Source organism: Myotis yumanensis, unplaced genomic scaffold (genome assembly GCF_028538775.1).
Source record: "Myotis yumanensis isolate MYYU_CA2020_CCGP unplaced genomic scaffold, mMyoYum1.0.hap1 SCAF_3, whole genome shotgun sequence".
In the NCBI taxonomy this organism is placed as follows: domain Eukaryota; kingdom Metazoa; phylum Chordata; class Mammalia; order Chiroptera; family Vespertilionidae; genus Myotis; species Myotis yumanensis.
In genome coordinates, this window is record NW_027223754.1 from 175038588 (window position 1) to 175058623 (window position 20036).

At 42.1% G+C, this 20036-nt stretch overlaps 1 protein-coding gene across 1 annotated transcript in view; it reads right to left on the reverse strand.

Annotated features, from left to right (window-relative positions):
* The window catches only part of FGD4 (FYVE, RhoGEF and PH domain containing 4), a 220422-nt gene continuing 200386 nt past the window's right edge, over window positions 1-20036 (reverse strand). The window contains exons 11-17 of the mRNA XM_070410470.1: window positions 12589-12761; window positions 8655-8685; window positions 8047-8139; window positions 7628-7753; window positions 4598-4738; window positions 2331-2471; window positions 1-926 (exon numbers count right to left, since the gene is read on the reverse strand). Of these exons, the coding sequence (XP_070266571.1) occupies window positions 684-926; window positions 2331-2471; window positions 4598-4738; window positions 7628-7753; window positions 8047-8139; window positions 8655-8685; window positions 12589-12761 (948 nt within the window). The 3' untranslated portion in view covers window positions 1-683. The remainder of the gene's footprint in view (window positions 927-2330; window positions 2472-4597; window positions 4739-7627; window positions 7754-8046; window positions 8140-8654; window positions 8686-12588; window positions 12762-20036) is intronic.

A 20036-nucleotide genomic window follows, 5' to 3' on the forward strand; every position in this document is an offset into this window, starting at 1 on the left:
AAGCTGAAGAGAAAGGCATGTATAGTATATAGATATATTTATATTTAATACTATATATACATAATTGCTATATACGTAAGATATTTTATTTTTAGGAGTATTTCTACAAAAACAAATATCTTTTCTTAATAAGTCGAAAGTTTGAACACCAACAACCTGTCCTTTTTCTGTTTTAAAAGGACATACATTATTTATGCAGCTTGAGCTTTATACACTAAATTAAATAAGTTAACACAACAGCCTAAACTGTCCTTGTAATTCTTCTAACCATGGATCTATTTTGGCAACATGGAGGTATATCTTTCAAACTGTTACAAGTCTTACATGTGAAAGAGAAGACATTAAAATAATTCTTAAGTGAAAGTGGCCTATTCTAACCTGATAGTGACATAATCAATTGATACCATTTTCTCCAAGACAAAAGTACATGTTCAAGAAATAGCTCATTAAAAAATGCTCCATTTTTCACATTATTTCCAAAAGTTATCGGTAGAATGGCTCTCCACATTAATTTCACCAGAGTACACAAACAGGAAAAATAGTCCCCTATCAGATACATTTATGAGCCTATACTTCTCAACATAAAGTGCTAAGAGATGAGTAAGGAGAACTGGGAATGTCTTGAGCGGTGAATCTTGGGACCCCCACACTGTGGTTGGTCCTGGAGTTCAGCATTCTGATTTTTATTTAGGTTCAGGGTTATCGTCCAAGGTAGCTGAATGGTTGTTAGGACCATCAGGTGTCTCACCTGTGACAGCTAGAAAGATGATTTTCAGCCACTTCTGTTTCAGTTCCTCACTGTCTGCAGCAAAGCTGTGCACAGACTTGGACTGGGTCAGTTTGAAACTGTGTGGCAGGTCTGCACTCCTTGGCATATCATCCACACTGTAGCCCAGGAGTGGAATGGTGGCCTGGGCTCTGACATCCTAAAGAAAAAAAACAATAATACATAGGAGTGTGAGCATGCTAGACAAGTCCCTACTAAAACCTCTTTTCCTATGACTATTCCATACAGACTTGCACTGTGAAGTCTCCATGGTCAGAGCTGGTGAACCAGGAATAGCACAGTGCCTGTACATGAGGTCACTGGTAATACTGACTGCATGAATTAATGAATGAGAGTGGACACTTAACTCAGCTAGGATTCATTGACCCAATACCTCCTCTGTGTAAGAGCCTCCCCAGCTCTTCGTCAGTGAAAAAGGCAAGAAGAGAATAGTTATCTTATTGTATAAAACCAGCAAATGTTAATGACTCATTACCAAACACAGTTTTACTTGGTGTTTCATTCATTAATGAATCAATTTATTTATGGGCAGGAAAAAGTTATAGGAAAAACCACAACACAGAATAGAACATATACCTTGGCATTTTAAGTCTATTTCTAAAAAACAAAACAAAAAAAAACACACAAGTTTTACTAGTCTTTAATGTAGATATAGGCTAAAATACAATAGGTACATTGAAAAGTTTATGTATTTCCAGGTGAATGCACAATTGGTATACATGGCCTGTTTTTTTAAGCATTATATACTCCGTAGTATCTGGTGCTGCTCTGGTTAGAAGCTAAATCTGCATGTCTGTTGTTCCCACAGATTTATCTCAGATCCATGCACAGACAGTTCTCAAACAACTGTTACTGGATAATGTTAATCTAAGCTTGATTTACATTTTTCTTCCTCTCAATTTCTTTCTCTTTCAGGTATTCCTGTATTCAGGCGGGGTGGAGGGAAAGCTTGCCTGTTACTTCCTATCATTAAAAAGGCTCCTTCTCGCCGAAACCGGTTTGGCTCAGTGGATAGAGCGTCGGCCTGCGGACTGAAGGGTCCCAGGTTCGATTCCGGTCAGGGGCATGTACCTGGGTTGCGGGCACATCCCCAGTGGGAGATGTGCAGGAGGCAGCTGATCGATGTTTCTCTCTCATCAATGTTTCTGGCTCTCTATCTCTCTCCCTTCCTCTCTGTGAAAAATCAATAAAATATATATTAAAAAAAAAAAGGCTCCTTCTCCTTCCTGCTTCTTCCTCTACTTCACCCCCTTCTCCCAATGTCCTTTCAACTCATCTTTTTTCAACTCACCTTTTTTTCAAGCCCATAGAATAGGAATGAGAAAAGGGGAGAAAGGATCCATGGGGTGGAGAAATTATTGGTTATAAAAGGAATCCACTAGTTTAAGTAAACTTGAATTTGTTATTATTTTCTCCAATTATAATGAAACTGAACTTTCTTGTCCCATAGAGGGGTGATGGAAGGGTTTTGAGTTCACTATCTAATTGCCTCCCCCGCCATCCGCATGACCTCTGTCCCTTCAGTCAGATGTAGTTCAGATACCTGGGGGGCACCGTACATGTACAGCACAAGAGGGTCTTGTTTGGGGATCACACACCAAGCTTTCTGCCAAGGTTTTGACTTCTCCATATACTGAAGAAAGCTGCACACCACACTGTTTCCAGATACTTCTGCTGACTCAATCTAGAAAAATATAATGGAGTGAGAGTGAGTGAGTGAGATTGAACACAAAACGGGCCAGATAGAGAAGTAATTAAATTTAGGGCAACATTCATTAACTACAGTGTGTTTATATCAAATGTCTTCTGGGATCACCCAAAAAATTAATCTGCAATTATTATTTAAATATTCATCCAGATCTATTATTAGCATGGAAAAATATCTAAGTCAATTTTAACTGTCTCTATAACCAGACCTTGAATTTAAATGAAGTTACTAGTAAACATTTATTAATTGCTTACTATGCATGCACTTTTCTTAGCTCACTAAGAAATGTATCATTTCATTTAATCTTCACACCAACACCAAGAAGTTACAACTTTCATTATCTATGAGGTTCAGAGATGAAATAGCTTTCCCAAGATTATACATTTAGGAATTGGGATGCTGGGATTTGAGTCTGGATGCAGAGCCTAAACTTTTAACCACAACACATACCAACTTCACTTATGTAAGAATCCATAACAAAAAGGCAAATACTGGCCAGCAATCTTTGTCTTGGAACTGAGATAATTCAAGTTGTAAAAACTTCACTAAAGCCCTGGCCAGTGTGGGTCAGTTGTTTGGGTGTCATCCCATATACTGAAAGGTTGATGGTTCGATTCCTGGTCAGGGCACATGCCTGGGTTGAAGGCTTAATCCCTGATGGGAAGCATGCAGGAGGCAGCCAATTAATGTTTCTCTCTCTTCATCTCCTTTCCTTTCTCAAATAAATCAATTAAAAATCTTAAAAATCAATGAATAAATAAAAATTGCATTAACTGTTTGTAGAGCCATTTACAGTTTTCTGCTTTGCCTCCTAAATACATAAATCACTGGCTAAAAAGGGAACAAAACCATTTGACTAAATGATAGTTATTACACACATTATAGAAAGCATCAAATCCTTAGGGTATTGCTCCTCAGTGTCAGTTCATGAGTGCTGGTTTGTCAAATGTTTAGTTACTGGTTCAAGATAAGCACAGAAAGTAAGAGTAAACACTGAAAAACTTCCATAGAAATTTGACTTTGTGATGATACTCAAGCACATGATTGTGTGTTTTACAAAATTACTGAGCTATCATGAGGTTTGGAAATAAAACTGGCCCTTCATCACAGATAGGTGAAGAAGCACTGGCTGGCAAACTATGGACTACCAGCCCACCATCCGGGAGCTAAGAAAGTGCTTTCAGATAAACATTTAAAATCAATTTGATAATAGGAAACACTAACTTTAGACTCCAATTAAGGGAAATATTACCTTCCCTCCTCCCACTAAAGAATTCCATTCTTATTACCATATTAGAAAAAAAATCATACTAAATTATTGTATTTTAAATTTTGTCAATGTAAATTTGTGAAAATTTGTTTTCTCTCTTGTTAGAGAAGTAGTAGTCTCCGTTTTGCCTCTTGGCCTGCAAAAACTACAATAGTTATTCTCTGGCCCTTTACAGAAAAAGTTTGTTAAGACCTTTGGTCTAGCTAGCTCATATAACACTAGTTGGCACAAAGTGAGTTTCAAATATTGCATGTATGTGTGTGTGCACATGTGTTCACATGGTTAAGTAATTGACTCCCCCCAAGTTTTTTCTAGAAAACTCCCTTGAGGTTTTTACTTCATAGCTACAGCCTGAAACTCACCCCTTAAAACAAGTGATCACATTAATTCAGTTGCATCAGTTGCTGTTGTTAAGAACTGAGCCTGTGTCTTTAGGAGCCAATGAAGCATTTCTTTCCCTCCGACCTGCCTGAAGAAAACCCATTTTGGTCTGCCATTCAAGTGACATCTATACACCCGGGAACTCAGAGTTATATTTTAAGTTTGCAGACCTACACTTTAATCTTAAATGAATCTTGAAGTTCATGATCTTTTTCCAGTTATTCAAAATGACATTTGTGTACTCTCAACTGCAGAACACTGACCTTGTTCTTTCTGTATGATCCTAACATTCAGCAACACAGAACAAAAGTATGATTTGCTCATCGTTCTCAAAAATTGTTAAATACTAAGAGAAATAACAAAACGTTACTTGTCTTCTTCAGGGTTAAAATGCAATTCTATGTCCCTCATATAAAAATCTAAAAGACATCCAACATTTACTATTTCATACCTCTAAAATCCCTTTTCGTTTCTTTTCTTCACTGTCTGCAAATCCACTCAATATTTGGTAACAGTCTTTACAAACTTTGCTCAATTTACCACCATCATACTCCAGTTGAGCTTTGTAATCAGAACACTTCCAACAAACCACCTTAAATTAGAAAAGGTAACGAGGAGTCAATAATCATATTTTAAAAGTAATAAGATTTAAGCCATAAACATTTACAATGATAATAAATGAGAAAGAGCTATATATAAAAGGCAAATTTTTATTACACTAAGAACATCCCCGTGAACATTAGGATTATTATCACAATATTATAGTGCTGTTTGTAATGGGCTGTGCTTGTTCATCTTTTCTTTCTGACCCTAAAGGTAGGAGATCTTCAGAGGCTTAATCCAGACCCTTACTCTTCATACCTCTGGATGTTTCTTGGCTATCCCGCCAAAATGCGCTCATGAACTTCCTTGTCCTCAGCGCTCTCCTTCCCCCACCCCACCCTTCCCAACCTGCCCTCCTCTCCTCTTGCTCCCTGTAGTAGAAGATAGCACAGTCATTCAACCAGTCATGGCAAGTCATAAACCTAGGGACATCCCTGATACCTCTCCACGGCTCACCCCAAAGAGTCATACTATGACAAAGTCCTGCCAATTTTACCTCCTAGAGTTTTCAATCTATCCATTTTTCTACATCTTCCTTGTAATCACCCAAGTCCAAGCTATCAGTATCCCCGTTTGGACTATTATAGTCTCGTGATTGCTCCTTGTAGCATTCTTACTGGCCTCCAGGCTTCTACTCTTATATCCCTCCAAGCTATTTTCCAAATAGCACCAGATGCTCTCTTAAAAATCATAAACTGATATGTTTCTCTCTATTTAAAATCCTTCGGTCTTCCCTTTGCTGTTGGATAATGAACACACGCTACAGTGTGGCCTACAAAGTCCTCCATTATCTGCTCCTCTGACTCCCCGTATCTTTAGTGACACTGGCTTCTACGGCCCCAAAGTGCTATGCTCCCTCCCGCCTCATCTTTGCTTCATGAGGTAACTCGTTCATCCTCCATATGTTGACTAAAACGTCACTTCTTTAAGGAAGACTCCTCCAACTTCCAGTACAAAGCATGTCTCTTAGCACTGTGCTACTCAAGTTCCCTGTACTCTTTTTCATGTACTGATTACAAGTTATACTCATATACTTGTGTGATTATTTATGTAATGTTTATTACCCCGACGAGGCTGCCAGCTCTATGAGATTGTTCTTATATATTTTGCTCACCAGCACACAGTAAACATTTATTGAATGCCAAGGAATGAATAACCATAATGAAAATACATATGATTTCTTAGTGAATGGTATTTTCCTTAATTACTATAGGATAATTGTTAATAAAAAAAAAAACAACTTCCACTTAAAAAATTTATCTTCTTGCTTCTAGAAGCATATTTTCCCCCCAATTCATAGTAAACAAACTCTAAGAAATGTAAATATTTGTAAAACTTTTGGTTTAGATTCACAGCATGTAAAATTCATGATATAATTATAATAAAATTACTCTAGGATTCAGAATTAGACTTGTTTGTATATGTAAACTCCTATTAACTGATCTCTTATTTTTAAATCATATCATAGTATTTTGATGATCCACATTCAAACATTTTTGTTTGTTCACTGAACCAAATATATCAGTACCTAAAATCATTTCAAGCAAACTTGATAGATTTTAAAAAGTCTTCCCCGGGGGATCGGAGGGAAATGTTTGCTATCACTTCAATTTGACTACAAAACGGTCTTGCTGAGTCAAAACTTAGAAAAAGAGGAAGAATAAATTTATAGTGTGAGGATAATCTAAAAGAGCTATTAATAAGAATAGTTGCACTTAAGCACACTAATAATATATTACACTGCAATGCCTACCCTTCTATTTATTCGTTGCTTTTTAGAAGGAAGTATGTCATCTTTAACAAGGTTAACAAGGCCCTTCAAAACCTGCTGCTACCTCTCTCCAGCTTCATTTCATGCTTTGTTCGTTTTCATTCATTCCACATGAAACAACTCAATTTCTGAAAACCTGTTATATGCTTTCTCTGACTTGAGTTATAACCATACACCTCTAATGGGCACCCAGCAGTCCACCTTTATTTCTCTGACAGGCTCATCTTCCCTGCCCAGAGATGACTATTTCACCCTTAGTCCTTTCTCAAACCTCCTCCACCTTTCTTCCTTCCCCCTTCACTTCCAGCTGATGACATTTTCTGCTACCTCGATGAAAAGATACATAGCACCAGACCTAAATTCCCTCATTTCCCACCAGCAAATTAAAAAACCCCACATTTACAGCCATCTGTTTTGTTTTGTTTTCCTTTCCGTTACCATGGAGGGAAGTTTCCTTCTCCCCATCAAAAGCCTGAGCTTCCACTTATGCTAACAAGTTCTATCTAGTCTCTCAAAGCCATCAACTCCTTTGGTTTTATCATTTCTCTGCTGTTTCTTCTGCCACACTTTCCCTTACTCATCACACTCCAGCACATGGCCTTTGGCAGTCTCAAGAAAAGACCAAGCTCTGGCCTGCCTTGGGGCTTATAAAATACAGACTCTGCATGAAAGCAGGTCCCAACTCCCTTCTGTGGCTAGCTCTTCCTCACCTTTTAGGCATCAGCTTACATATCAACCCCTCAGACAGATCTTCATTTTTCTAACTAAAAGTGGTTCCAAATCCTCCTTCCTTGCCATTATTCTCCATTTTAAACTTCCTGATTGCCTCCTTATTGCATCTATAGTCATTTGAAATGCTTATTTGTCCATTTACCCGACTTTGGTCTACTTTTCTCCATTAGAATGTAAGCTACATGGAGCTGCGTATCATTTTGGTTACCATTTTTTATCCAGGACCCAGCACTGTGCTTTGTGGATACTTGTCACTAAAATAAGTTTATCTATGAAGTGCTCTACTGAATGAGTTTTGGCGTCTTTTCCAAGTTGATGATTTTACAATACTGATTGAGTTACTGGCCATCTTAATGACCAAGAAATCTCACTTACATGTCCACATGCTCGACAATGATGCCTTCTCCTTGTCAGTGCGTTGAAAGCCTCTTTGCATTTCATACACATCGTTACTTCATTATCTCGGATCCATCTTGGGGCTCTTTTCCCTAGCTCAGCAGTCTAAAAAGGGAAGAGAAATTCAATTTTAACAGAAAAGAACTGTCGTTTCCTTCCTGCCTGCCTGCCTTCCAAGCACCTTAACAACATTGCTCATACCCTGTTCTGGTAAAGAAGCAAAAGGTTCAAAGAAGTTTAAGCAGTATAAAAAAGGCACTCACTATTACATTCATCTAAGAAGGAATGAGATTCTGTCTAATAGCCAGTTGTGAAGGAAAAAGACTAGATAACAAAATGACCAGATAGATCTTTTGTAATTGCAAAGAGCCTAAAGTTAAGAATTTAATTCAACTTACAGAAACCTCTGACTGAATGTCATTATCCTTTGCAATCGCATTTCTGAAGGTTTCATACCTCTGATGGAAAGCATCGATAGTCTCTTGAAGGGCCTAAAATATAAATAAAATTCAAAGCACACATTAAAGTATCACATGAAAATTTATTAAAATACTATATTAAGCAAATATCTATGATGGGAATCACTTTAAAAATTAAATGACCTTGCCCTGGCCTGCAAGGCTTGGTGGTTAGAGCGTTGGCCTACACACTGGAGGGTCGCAGGTTTGATTCCCAGTCAAGGGCACATACCTGGGTTGCAAGTCCGATCTTGGCCCCTAACTGGGGGGCGCATGTGGTCGACAACCAACCCAGGTGTCTCTGTCATATTGATGTTTCTGTCTCTCTCCCCTTTCTCTTTCTCTCTTCCCTTCCCCCCCCCCCCCCTCCCTTCCACTCTCTCTAGGAATCAATGGAAAAAATATCCTCACTCATCGGGTACAGATTTAAAAAAATTTAAATGGCCTTGATCCGATGACTACATGTGCACAATACAACAATATCTGCACGTTTGCATACACATACAGAGATTGCCAAAACAAAAACTAAAAATAGAAATAAGGTTTACCTTGATCCATTCTTCTTTGTCTTGTTCAGAACTAAAACAAAACAAAATTAAACTGAATGCAGAGACCATCAATGAGTTACACCTGGTGAATAAAACTATGTTTTAATGTTCTTCCAACTTTCTGGAAAACTCAGGGATGTCCAAGAAAGAGTTACAATTAAAATTAAACAGACTCTCTGGCAATTGAACAAATAAATTCTTGAACAGAGTTTTAGAGGCTCTACTTACTTTGGAACAGATAATTTTTGATGGGGAGAGATAAGTTTACCTTTTACAATAGAATGCCCTGGCATTAAGTTTAACAACCATCATCTAGTTATAGACATTAGGCACTGGATATACAAGTAACCTTCAATTCACCTTTATAAAAGCACATGGGGCCTTTAAAGGCTATGGGCCACAGCCCACCTTAAGAAAGATTATAATTAGCTTTGAGAATCTAAAATATCTTTGTAAGATTTTAGGGAACTATTTAACACTAGTGCCCTGGTGCATGGATTTGTGCACATTGAAAGGAAATGAATTAGAAGGTGGCCAGCAGGGCGGGACTGGGTGAGATGGGCTGGACATGCCCTGGAGCCAACCTCCCGAGGTCCCTCCCCAGCGGCTACACCTAGGGCGGTGCCGAGGCTCGAATAGCATCTGCAGAGTGAGCGGGGTCCCTCCAGCAGGTGGTGTCCCTCAGCCTGGCCTGCGGGGATTGGGCCGAAACCGGCTCTCCGACATCCCCCAAAAGGTCCTGGATTGCGAGAGGGCGGTTCTTGGGTGACACACCCTGAAATCAGGCTCCCTCCTCTCTGGTTCCAAGGTGCATCACCTGAGAACCACCGCTGCCAAGTCACTGCAGCTCGGCAGCTCCTGCATCTAGCATCTGCCCTCTGGCAGTCATAGCTACTGGTCGGATGGTCACTTAGCCTTTTATATATATAGATTCCCTTTGATGAACAATTTAATTTTATTCTGCTAGAAGGCTTCAGGCAATACCATACCTAATCAATTACAGATAAAGCAAAACAAACAGTTTAAATGCCCGTAGGAAGGAAGTTGCACAGATTAATGGACCCCAATACTTAATAACGTTTTACTGAGAAAAATTTCCCTTGACTGTAATCAAATCCTATGGTTTTCCTGTTGAGGCCAAATTTTTTTTTTTTTTGAGGCCAATTTTCTTAATTCTATTCTCTCTTGCAGGTAGCTTACAGAGCTGGTTGTTGTCATATAACTATCTTAGAACAATCCCTGTTATTAGACTCTGGACTAAGATCTCCAAAGAGTGTGCTCTGTTTGCGTGTGTTGGGGAGGCGAGGGCTAAGGTTGAGTTCCGCTTGAATGTCACATGCCTTGGTCCCACAGGGATCACACATGCATGAGTCTGGCAGGAGGTTTGCTCCTATGACACTGTCCATCCTTCCAGTACATTTATTTTTGAGTACCACAAAGTCCCAAGAATGCTGCTGGAATCTGTACCTATAAAATGAAAGATTCTGCTTATTGTTCATCTGGGGATCCTTGGTTGGTGGGAGGTGTGGTGTGATATCAATCTTTCCCCTCAAAAAAGATTCCCCCTATTGTTGTGCCCTGCCCCCACCGAATCAGCTCTAGGACCCTGAGAGCATCCGTGTATGCTTGCTGCTTTTAGCTTTTTAAATGCTAAGGAACTTGACAAGTCTTCAATCCTTTCTTTAGTTTACTCGCCAGTATATTTTTATAACCATTCAGCAACCAAAAACCATTAAATAAAAATTACAGAAACTAAGAATACTTTATATTCTTTTGAACATGGAAGGGTACACAGAGTATACGAGGTCAGTCTTCAGGCTGACTCATTTAGCAAGAAAAGTAGAGTCCCTTCCCCCCGCCTCCCCCCCCCCCCCCCCACACTCAAGTGGCTTTAGAAGCAAATTCTCTTGAAATATCTCTAAATACGTACCCAATTTGGGGTTCCATGTAATCCCACTAACACTCTTACTTTCTGGGACTTTCAATGTTTGTCTCCATTCTTGAGTCATTACAGACCAGATGACAAATAATCACTTAATTTTGATCTTCAATTTACCATATAATCATAAATAGAACTAAAGCAATGATATGAGGGGAATAAAACATTTGAGGAAAATGATCGTGTTTTGATAACTAATTGGAACGTATCCAATACTGCATATTGAAACTCTACAAAGTGATGACTACCTGCAGTTAAGAAAACTCCCCATGAACCAGCCCCACCCTAAAAACAGCCCACGCTGCTAAAGAAAGGCTGGAGTCCCTGGTTAGGCAACCCAAGAAGCCTTATAATCTTCAGCTGCTCCAACACACCTCTTGGTTTATAGATTTGGAAGTATGCTGACATTTCAGAGCTGGCAGCACCTTCATTCTTCCACAATGGCGACTCCTTTAACAACAATCAGAACTAGGGGAGTCCTCCTTGTTGCCAGGTCCAATCACCCAGTGAGTCAACATCTACATTCTTCTCTTGGGTTTGATGGCTGGAGCCCAAACCCCATCACGATAAGGTAGAAAAACCATGATATTCAAAGCCAAGTCTTCCACCATTTTAAATCGTGTTTGAAATGCCACCTTCGAATCCTTAGCTCAGTCCCCTAGCAGCCTGCCACATCTTCCATAACTGTAATTTCACCAGTTCCCTGACTGCCAGGGCACACATTACTGCTAAAATGATTTACTCTTTTTTTTGAAAGTCTGAAGTTTAAGCTCTTATGTGGTCACTGAGTACAAATATCCAGGATGAATTCACCTGAGCAGCCAGAACCACATGCTATTGGTGCAAAGGAACAGAAGGGCTCTCTGACTCCCCACAGCTTCTAGGATGTCAGACCATCAGTGCTGGGCCCTGGCCGGTGTTGCTTGGTGGTTTGAGCGTGCACCAAAGCGTCTCTGGTTCAATTCCCGGTTAAGGGCATGTGTGCCTGGGTTGCAGGTTCGATCTCATGTGTGGGAGGCAACCAACTGAAGTGTCTCTCTCACATCAATGTTTCTCCCTCCCCCCCGCCCCGCCTCTTCTACTCTCTCTAAAAATCAATGGAAAAATATCCTCGGGTCAGGATTAACAACAGCAAAAAGAACCATCAGTGCTCGGATTGGTACTTAACCCTTTGATCTGTGATGTTTTGGAGCCTCCCAATTTTCACCAGGCCAGGCCTTTATAGGATGAATAGATAACCATCTTCTAAAGCAGGTATTTAATACCCAACAGCACTCTGTCCTGCAGAGGTTCACGCATGAGGTAGCTGTGATCTACTGCAGTGGTTCTCATATTTTCTTCTTTCCAAACATGGTTATGGTAGGAGGATGGATGCTGGAATTCCAGCTCTTTCTCTTCCATTCAGTAAAGCATGTAAGAAGAACCATCCCTTCAGAATTCCTGGTCACTAGAGGCCCCTACAGCCCCAAATGGCCTCCTTCATGTGTCCTCCCACTGTGGCAAGAGAATCATTACCTTTTCCAGCCTGCCTCCTTCGAACATTCTCTCCATCAAAGTGCTAATAAGTCCCATGAATGCAGAGCCTCTGAAGGACTGAGAGTTAAACCTCAACATTGAGCATGGGATAATAAGCATCAATGAACATGTGTGGACCACAGGAAGGATGGAGGGGAAAAGGGTTAGGGGAGAATCTTTTCTTCTAAGACTCAAAATGTTGGCTTAAATGCAACAACTTCGTTCTCTGAGCACCTTGTTAATCTAAAGAGTAAAAATAACTTACTGAGCATTAATTTCTGAAAACGACTATCCTAGGCACTGTAGGGGAATCAAAAGAGATGACATAATTCCTGCTTTTTAAGGGCTTCCATCTCTCCACTTATGTCCAACCAGACTCGCAGAGGTTTGTAGCATTCACCTGGGAAAGACTCAGCATTTTCTAATCTACAATTAATTCTGATGATTTTGAAAGCTGTGTGATAAGAATGGCTCTCTTACCTGGCTTGCAATTCCAGTGTTCTCTCTTTCCCAGATACCTGGAAAGTGTGCGGATACTCCTCATTGTGAGTCTCCACAATCTGCATTCCATCTAAGCCGACCCTGGTCCGAACTGTGAATTTGGAGCCCACCAAGCTGAATTTTGGCACACAGTACAGCAACATGTTGTTGAACTGCAAGGAGACAGAACACATATCAATCAAGAGGAACACAAAGAGGGAAGAAAGTGACCAATACTACCCTACACAATATTCCAAGGACTTCCCAAGGGGTACCAGACTGTCTATGTGAGCAAAATTATTTAAATACTATACAGTATTGAGATTTTGTGTTTGCACCCAAATTATCAGTTTAAAATGCATAGCTTATACTTTTCTTTGTTGGTTCATAAATATTTTATTGATATTTCAATAAACCAATCATTATTTTGAACCATTAAAGAAATTAATTCAATTCAGCAACATTATATTAAGAACCTTCCATATACCAGCAACTGAAACTATCAACCCATAAAGTTGAAGTACTTAGAGAACAAAATTTCTAATTGTTATATCTTAGAGAGCAATTCTATAATAGCTGTTAGAGGAAAAGTTTAATATTTAGTCATTCTTTTTATCAGTGTATTTATTGTTAAGTTAATATATAGCCAAAATTATTAGTTTAAATTTTATTCAAACATGTGGGGTTAGCACATTGTCAATGTAAAAAAACAAAACAAAACAAAAACTAAGTCACTGTTTTATATTCACCCACATCTTGCTTAAAAATTCATCCCAGTCCTAACCGGTTTGGCTCAGTGGATAGAGCGTCGGCCTGCGAACTCAAGGGTCCCAGGTTCGATTCCAGTCAAGGGCATGTACCTTGGTTGTGGGCACATCCCCAGTAGGGGGTGTGCAGGAGGCAGCTGATGGATGTTTCTCTCTCATGGATGTTTCTAACTCTCTATCCCTCTCCCTTCCTCTCTGTAAAAAAATCAATAAAAAAAAAGTTCATCCCATATGACTTAACAGAAAAGTCATCTATTTTAGTAAAAAAGTCTTTAAAGATCGTTATAGGATCTACTTTTAAAATGAAAAACTTTATTTTGAGCCCAGTCAAATTATGTGTAGTCCCTCTTTTCCAGTCAACAAGGAGCAGCTCCTGCTCATCAGGCCCAAGCAATGAGTGACTTTGGGAGGGCAATTAGTTCCCTTCGAATGTATTAAAATATGCAAAAGGATGAAAGAGTAAATATTTGGGTTAATTTGTGGGAAGATCCATACCTATATTCCTACTTCATACTTATTGTTTCTAGGGTTACATATATTTTTTAAAGACACGAGCAACTGGAACGTAAACCCTTATGTACCTTGTAACCTCTCATGTCTCAGGATCATTCTCTGTAAAAGTTACAGGTTGTTGACAGAATTCAAAGAGGAAAATGTCTGGTTCTACAAGCCCCTCTCTCTGGCTCCACACGGCCATAAAGACAAGAAATGGTGATGGATAGTTAAAGATATTTCCACATGTTTATGTGATCCCATCCTTTGTACTCATTCTGAAAGCCAATTTCTCACCAGTTGTTCCTCATACATTATTTTGCAACTTCCTGTAACCAGTGTCAGAAATTTCATTTCCACAACTGGATAATGTAGAAATAAAAGGATACTAAAATCTTATCAGATATATCTCAACACCACATTTCGCATTTACATTTCTAGAAGAGAACACTAAGGGCATTAATGACCACTGCCTTTGTCATGTCCGCTGTGTTCTAACTATGGCAATCAGAGCCTCACTGTGACACCTGGGATTCAGATTTGAAACCGCACTGCAAGGTTCTCAGCACCATCCCAGCTTGATTAAGGCACCAGCTCGCCTGCTACCTGTTCATGTTTAACATTTCTTTCTCTCTTCTAAGCCTTCCGGAAGGGATTTGGTCACACTGTGAATGGTGCAGGACAAGCTGCACCAAAATGGACTGGGCTCACACATTCAAGATGGCAACAAGAACCATTTTTTTCTGCATACTGAGTGACAAATGTAATGTTCTGTACTCAAGTTCACTTTATAAAATTCAGCAAAGTCTTATTATTTTATAGAAACACAAGTTGATAAATATGGAAGTTCTAAGTATTTGCTTTTTGGAGTTATGCTCATACAAGATGATAGGCTTTTTTAAAAAGAACACTCTTTCTTTCTTTCTTTCTTTCTTTCTTTCTTTCTTTCTTTCTTTCTTTCTTTCTTTCTTTCTTTCTTTCTTTCTTTCTTTCTTTCTTTCTTTTAAAATAGTTTATTGATGTTTAGAGGAAGAAGAAGGGAGAGGGAAAAACATCGTTCGGCTGCCTCCTGCATGCCCCCTACCAGGGATCAAACCTACAACTCTGGCATGTGCCCTGACCTGGAACTGAACCAGCAACCTTTTGGTGCATGGATGATGCCCAACTGAGCCACACCGGCCAGGGCCTGACTATCTTATACTGAACTAGAGGCCTGGTGCACAGGTGGGGTCCCTCGGGGAGGCCTGCAGAGATCGGGCCCCAACTCACGCCCCCAGCCTCTCAGCCCCGCAGCCCTGCCTTGACCTGGCACCACCCCCTCACCTGCTCCACCATCCCACCTGCGGGGCGATCGATCGGGCCTGGGTTCCCCAGGTGCTGAGGGAGCCAGGTGGTGGGCCCTGCCCCCTGCTGCTGGTTGCCATCTGTGGGGTGATTGGGCCCCTGCTCGTACCTGCCTTGACCTGGTGCTGCCCGCTCACCTGCTCCACCATCCCACTGCGTCCCGCTCCCGTCGGGGCCCATCAGGGCCAGCAGCGCCTCCACTGCCGCCCGCTGCCAGTGCCGCATCACTGATGCACGCCATGTTCCATGCCACCCCCTGGTGGTCAGCACACATCATAACAAGCAGTTGAACTCCTGGTCGAACTCCCAGTTGAACAACTGCCCAAGGGGACAATTTGCATACTAGGCTTTTATTATATAGGACTAGAGGCCCGGTGCACAAAAATTTGTGCACTCGGGGGGCAGGGGGAAGGGGGGTCCCCCAGCCCGGCCTGTGCCCTCTCGCAGTCTGGGACCCCTCGGGAGATAACGACCTGCTGGCTTAGGCCTGCTCCCGGGTGGCAGAGGGCAGGCCCAATCCCTAAGTGCAGCCCCTGGTCAGGCTCAGAGCAGGGCCAATTGGGGAGTTGGGGCGCTGCCCCATCATGCACAAAGCAGGGCGGATTGGGAGGTTGTGATGCCACCCTCAGTCACGCTCAGGGTAGGGCCGATTGGGGGGTTGGGGCACCGCCCCCTGTCACACTCAAGGCAGGGTCGATGGGGAGGTTGCGGCGCCACCCCCTGTCACGCACAGAGCAGGGCCGATCAGGGGGTTGGGGAGCTCCCCCCTGTCACTCACAGAGTAGGGCAGATAGGGGAGTTGAGGCACCACCCTCTCTCACACACAGAGCAGGGCGGATCAGGGGCTTGGGGCGCTGCACCCTGTCACACTCAGGGCAGGGCGGATCAGGGGCTTGGGGCACCGCACCCTGTCACACACAGAGCAGGGCCGATCAGGGGGTTGGTGTGCTGCACCCTGTCAAACACAGAGCCGCAGGGCAATCAGGGGATTGTGGAGCTCCCCCCTATCAATCAGGCACAGAGCAGGGCCCGTGGGGGAGGGGAGGGTTGGGGCACCACACCCTGTCACACACAGAGCAGGGCCGATCAGGGGGTTGGTGCGCCGCACCCTGTCACACACAGAGCTGCAGGGCGATCAGGGGGTTGGGGAGCTCCCCCCATCAGGCACAGAGCAGGGCTGATCAGGGGGTTGGTGCGACTTCCTCTGTCACGAACAGAGCAGGGCAGATAGGGAGGTTGTGGCCCCGCCCCCTGTCACACACAGAGCCGCAGGGCGATCAGGGGGTTTGGGCGCTGCCCCCTGTCATGCTGATCCGGGTGCCGGGAGGCATATTACCCTTTTACTATATAGGATAGAGGCCTGGTGCATGGGTGGGGGCCGGCTGGTTTGCCCTGAAGGGTGTCCTGGATCAGGGTGGGGGTCACCACTGGGGTGCCTGGCCAGTCTGGGTGAGGGCTGAGGGCTGTTTTCCGGAAGCGAGTGACTGAAGCTTCCAACCACTCCTTGTTTTCTTTTTTTTTTTTTTTTATTCTGGACCAGCTTTAGCTCTGAGGCCTCCCTGCTGAAAACATCGATACAATGTTGCTAAAGCCCTGCTGAATGAAAGCCGGTTTCTGGTGTTTTTTTTAGCTTCTTATTTGCAACATAGTACATAATTTCTTAGTGTTGTAGCTCAGAGGCCGGCTAGTGAGGTGGGGAACGTTGGAGTTCGCAGCAAGCAAGCCTCCCTGCTCGCTTCAGTGCCTGGCTGCCGGCCGCCATCTTGGCTGACAGTTAATTTGCATAAGGATACGCTGATTAGCCAATGGGAAGGGTAGGGGTCGTACGCCAATTACCATGTTTCTCTTTTATTAGTGTAGATGATATATTTCTCTTCCCCTTTCATGTTTTCAGGATTACATTTCCCCTATTATATTCTTCCTAAGTGGAACTTCATATTCATATTGTCAATAACTATATATTAACCTTTTATTACTTAGGTCACAATCTAATGCTAGTCAATAAATACTCCTTTTCTTCTTCCCAGAGATGAAGGTGAGAGCTCTTGAAGGAGACAGAATATTGCTTACAAAGAAGTGGATGCCATATCTGTAAAGGAATTAGGTATCTAGCCCTGCTCCCTCCGTGAACCTTGTTCCTGTGGCAAAAGCCACCGTCACCTTCTCTCTTGGTTCCCATGGACACTGAAAGAGGAAGTTAGAGCAACTGTAACTCTAAGTAGATCAACTTTCCTTTTCAGTGTAGGGGTTCCTCTTTATCCCATGCCCATAGCTCAGAAGCAGATATTGACAAAGCAATCCCTGGCTGGCGAGGTACGCTCTGGAGGTGCCAGGCTGGGCCCAAACCTAGAAGCAAGTCTCAAGTTTATTAAAAGTGTAGGGAAGTGCCTCCTTCTTGATCTCTAATATTCCTCAATTATTTATTTCAAGTTTCTTAAAATGTATTTATTTGAATGAAATAATTCAATTCCATGTCTCAATAGTGACTGTTCCATTAAAGTTTGGGAAAGTAAAAGTACATTGTTGGAGAAATTTCCAGAGCCTAGTCTGTATTCAAAATTTAAATGAGTTGGGGTTGGGGGAGGGTGGGAATCTAAATTTATCAAGCTACAAGGAAATAAGAAATAGAACTCCAAAGGGTCAAGAATAAAACCTCTTGGGTCATTTTATACTTTATAGGATAATTCAGATACTTTTTTTTTAAAACTTTCAGATGTCGGGAGAATCGAAGATGGCGGCATAGGTAAACACCGGAGACTGCCGCCGTGGACAACCACTTCAAAAATACAACTAAAAGTCGGAGCGGACATCAACCAGAACCACGGGAAGGCTGGCTGAGGAGAGTCTCTTCAACTAGAAGCAAAAACAACAGCATTCCGATGCTCAGCGGAGGCGCAGTGTGGAAAATTTAAAGGTACGGCGGTGCGGTGGTGAGGGTGCGCGCGCAAAGCGGGCTGGCGGCTGAGGGCGCGATTGTCGTTTTCAATCAGGAGCGAGTCTCAGACTCTGGGCTACAGATCCGGGCGAGTCTCTAGGGACCCAGACTCAAACGGGAGAAGCGGGACTGTCTGGCTACGGCCCCTCCGAGGTTTGCAGCGATTGCTGGGACAGAGAGGCAGAGCCCCTGGGGACGGACTGAGAGCGGCCATAGCTGCTCCCTCCCCCCCGCCCTGTTGAGCCCGCCCCGCCCAAACCCTGCGCACAGCCATTTGCCGATCGCCTCAGGCAAGGGCTGGACTAGCGCCTCCCCTGAGGACTGAAGTTTTCCCACAGCTGATTTCCACAGCCAGTCGGCCTGGTGGTCAAATCCCTCTAGTGTTAACTACAACAATTAAGGCTTGGCTAGAACAAGACTGCGCACAGAGACCACAAGGGGGTGCACCAAGAAAGCATAAAAGATGCGGAGACAAAAAAACATGACAGAAATGGAGGATATGGAGCTAAGAATCGCAATTTTGAGGGCTTGCCATAAATTTGTGCAGAGCCTCACGAAAACTAATGAGACCCTCGATGCTACGATAAAGAAATTAGAAAGTAAGCATACACGGACTGAAATAAAGAATATTATACCCAATAGCAGACCAGAGGAGCACAAGAATCAAACCAAAGATTCGACAAAAAAACACCCAATTGGAAAAGCAAAATGAAAAAAGAATCCGAAAGTGTGAAGATAGTGTAAGGAGCCTCTGGGACAGCTTTAAGCGGACTAATGTCAGAATTATTGGAGTGCCAGAAGATGAGAGACAGCAAGATATTGAAAACCTATTTCAAGAAATAATGGCAGAAAACTTCCCCCACCTGGAGAAAGAAATGGACTTACAGGTCCAAGAAGCGCAGAGAACCCCAAACAAAAGGAATCCAAAGAGGACCACACCAAGACACATCATCGTTAAAATGCCAAGAGCAAAAGACAAAGAGAAAATCTTAAAAGCAGCAAGAGAAAGAGGCTCAATTACCTACAAGGGAATACCCATACGACTGTCAGCTGATTTCTCAACAGAAACTTTGCAGGCCAGAAGGGAGTGGCAAGGAATATTCAAAGTGCTGAATACCAAGAACCTACAACCAAGAGTACTTTATCCAGCAAAGCTATCATTCAGAATTGAAGGTCAGATAAAGAGCTTCACAGATAAGGAAAAACTAAAGGAGTTCATCACCGCCAAACCAGTATTATATGAAATGCTGAAAGGTATCCTTTAAGAAGAGGAAGAAGAAGAAAAAGGTAAAGATACAAATTATGAACAACAAATATGCATCTATCAACAAATGAATGTAAGAATCAAGTGAATAAATAACCTGATGTACAGAATGAACTGGTGACTATAATGAATCAGGGACATAGAAAGGGAATGGACTGACTATTCTTGGGGGAAAAGGGGTGTGGGAGATGCGGGAAGTGACTGGACAAAAATCATGCACCTATGGATGAACTCAGTGGGTGGGGAGTGAGGGTGGAGGGTGGGGTGGGAGCTGGAAGGAGGGGAGTTATGGGGGGAAAAAAGAGGAACAAAAGTAATAATCTGAACAATAAAGATTTAAAAAAATAAAAATAAAAAAATAAATAAATAAAACTTTCAGATGTCAGGTGTGGTTATTTACTTAATCAACAGAATACCCTACCATTGATATATACGTATATATGGTGCAGAGACAAGCAAATTTGCAACACACACAAAGATTTGAAAGCTGATATCAGATTCTAAATATGATTTGGCTTTTCAGATAAATGTAACATCCCCAAAGTAGGAAACAAAAAACTGGCCCTCATTTTCTTTCTGGAGAGAAAGGAAAATAAAAATGATACTTCAGCCGAAACCGGTTTGGCTCAGTGGATAGAGCGTCAGC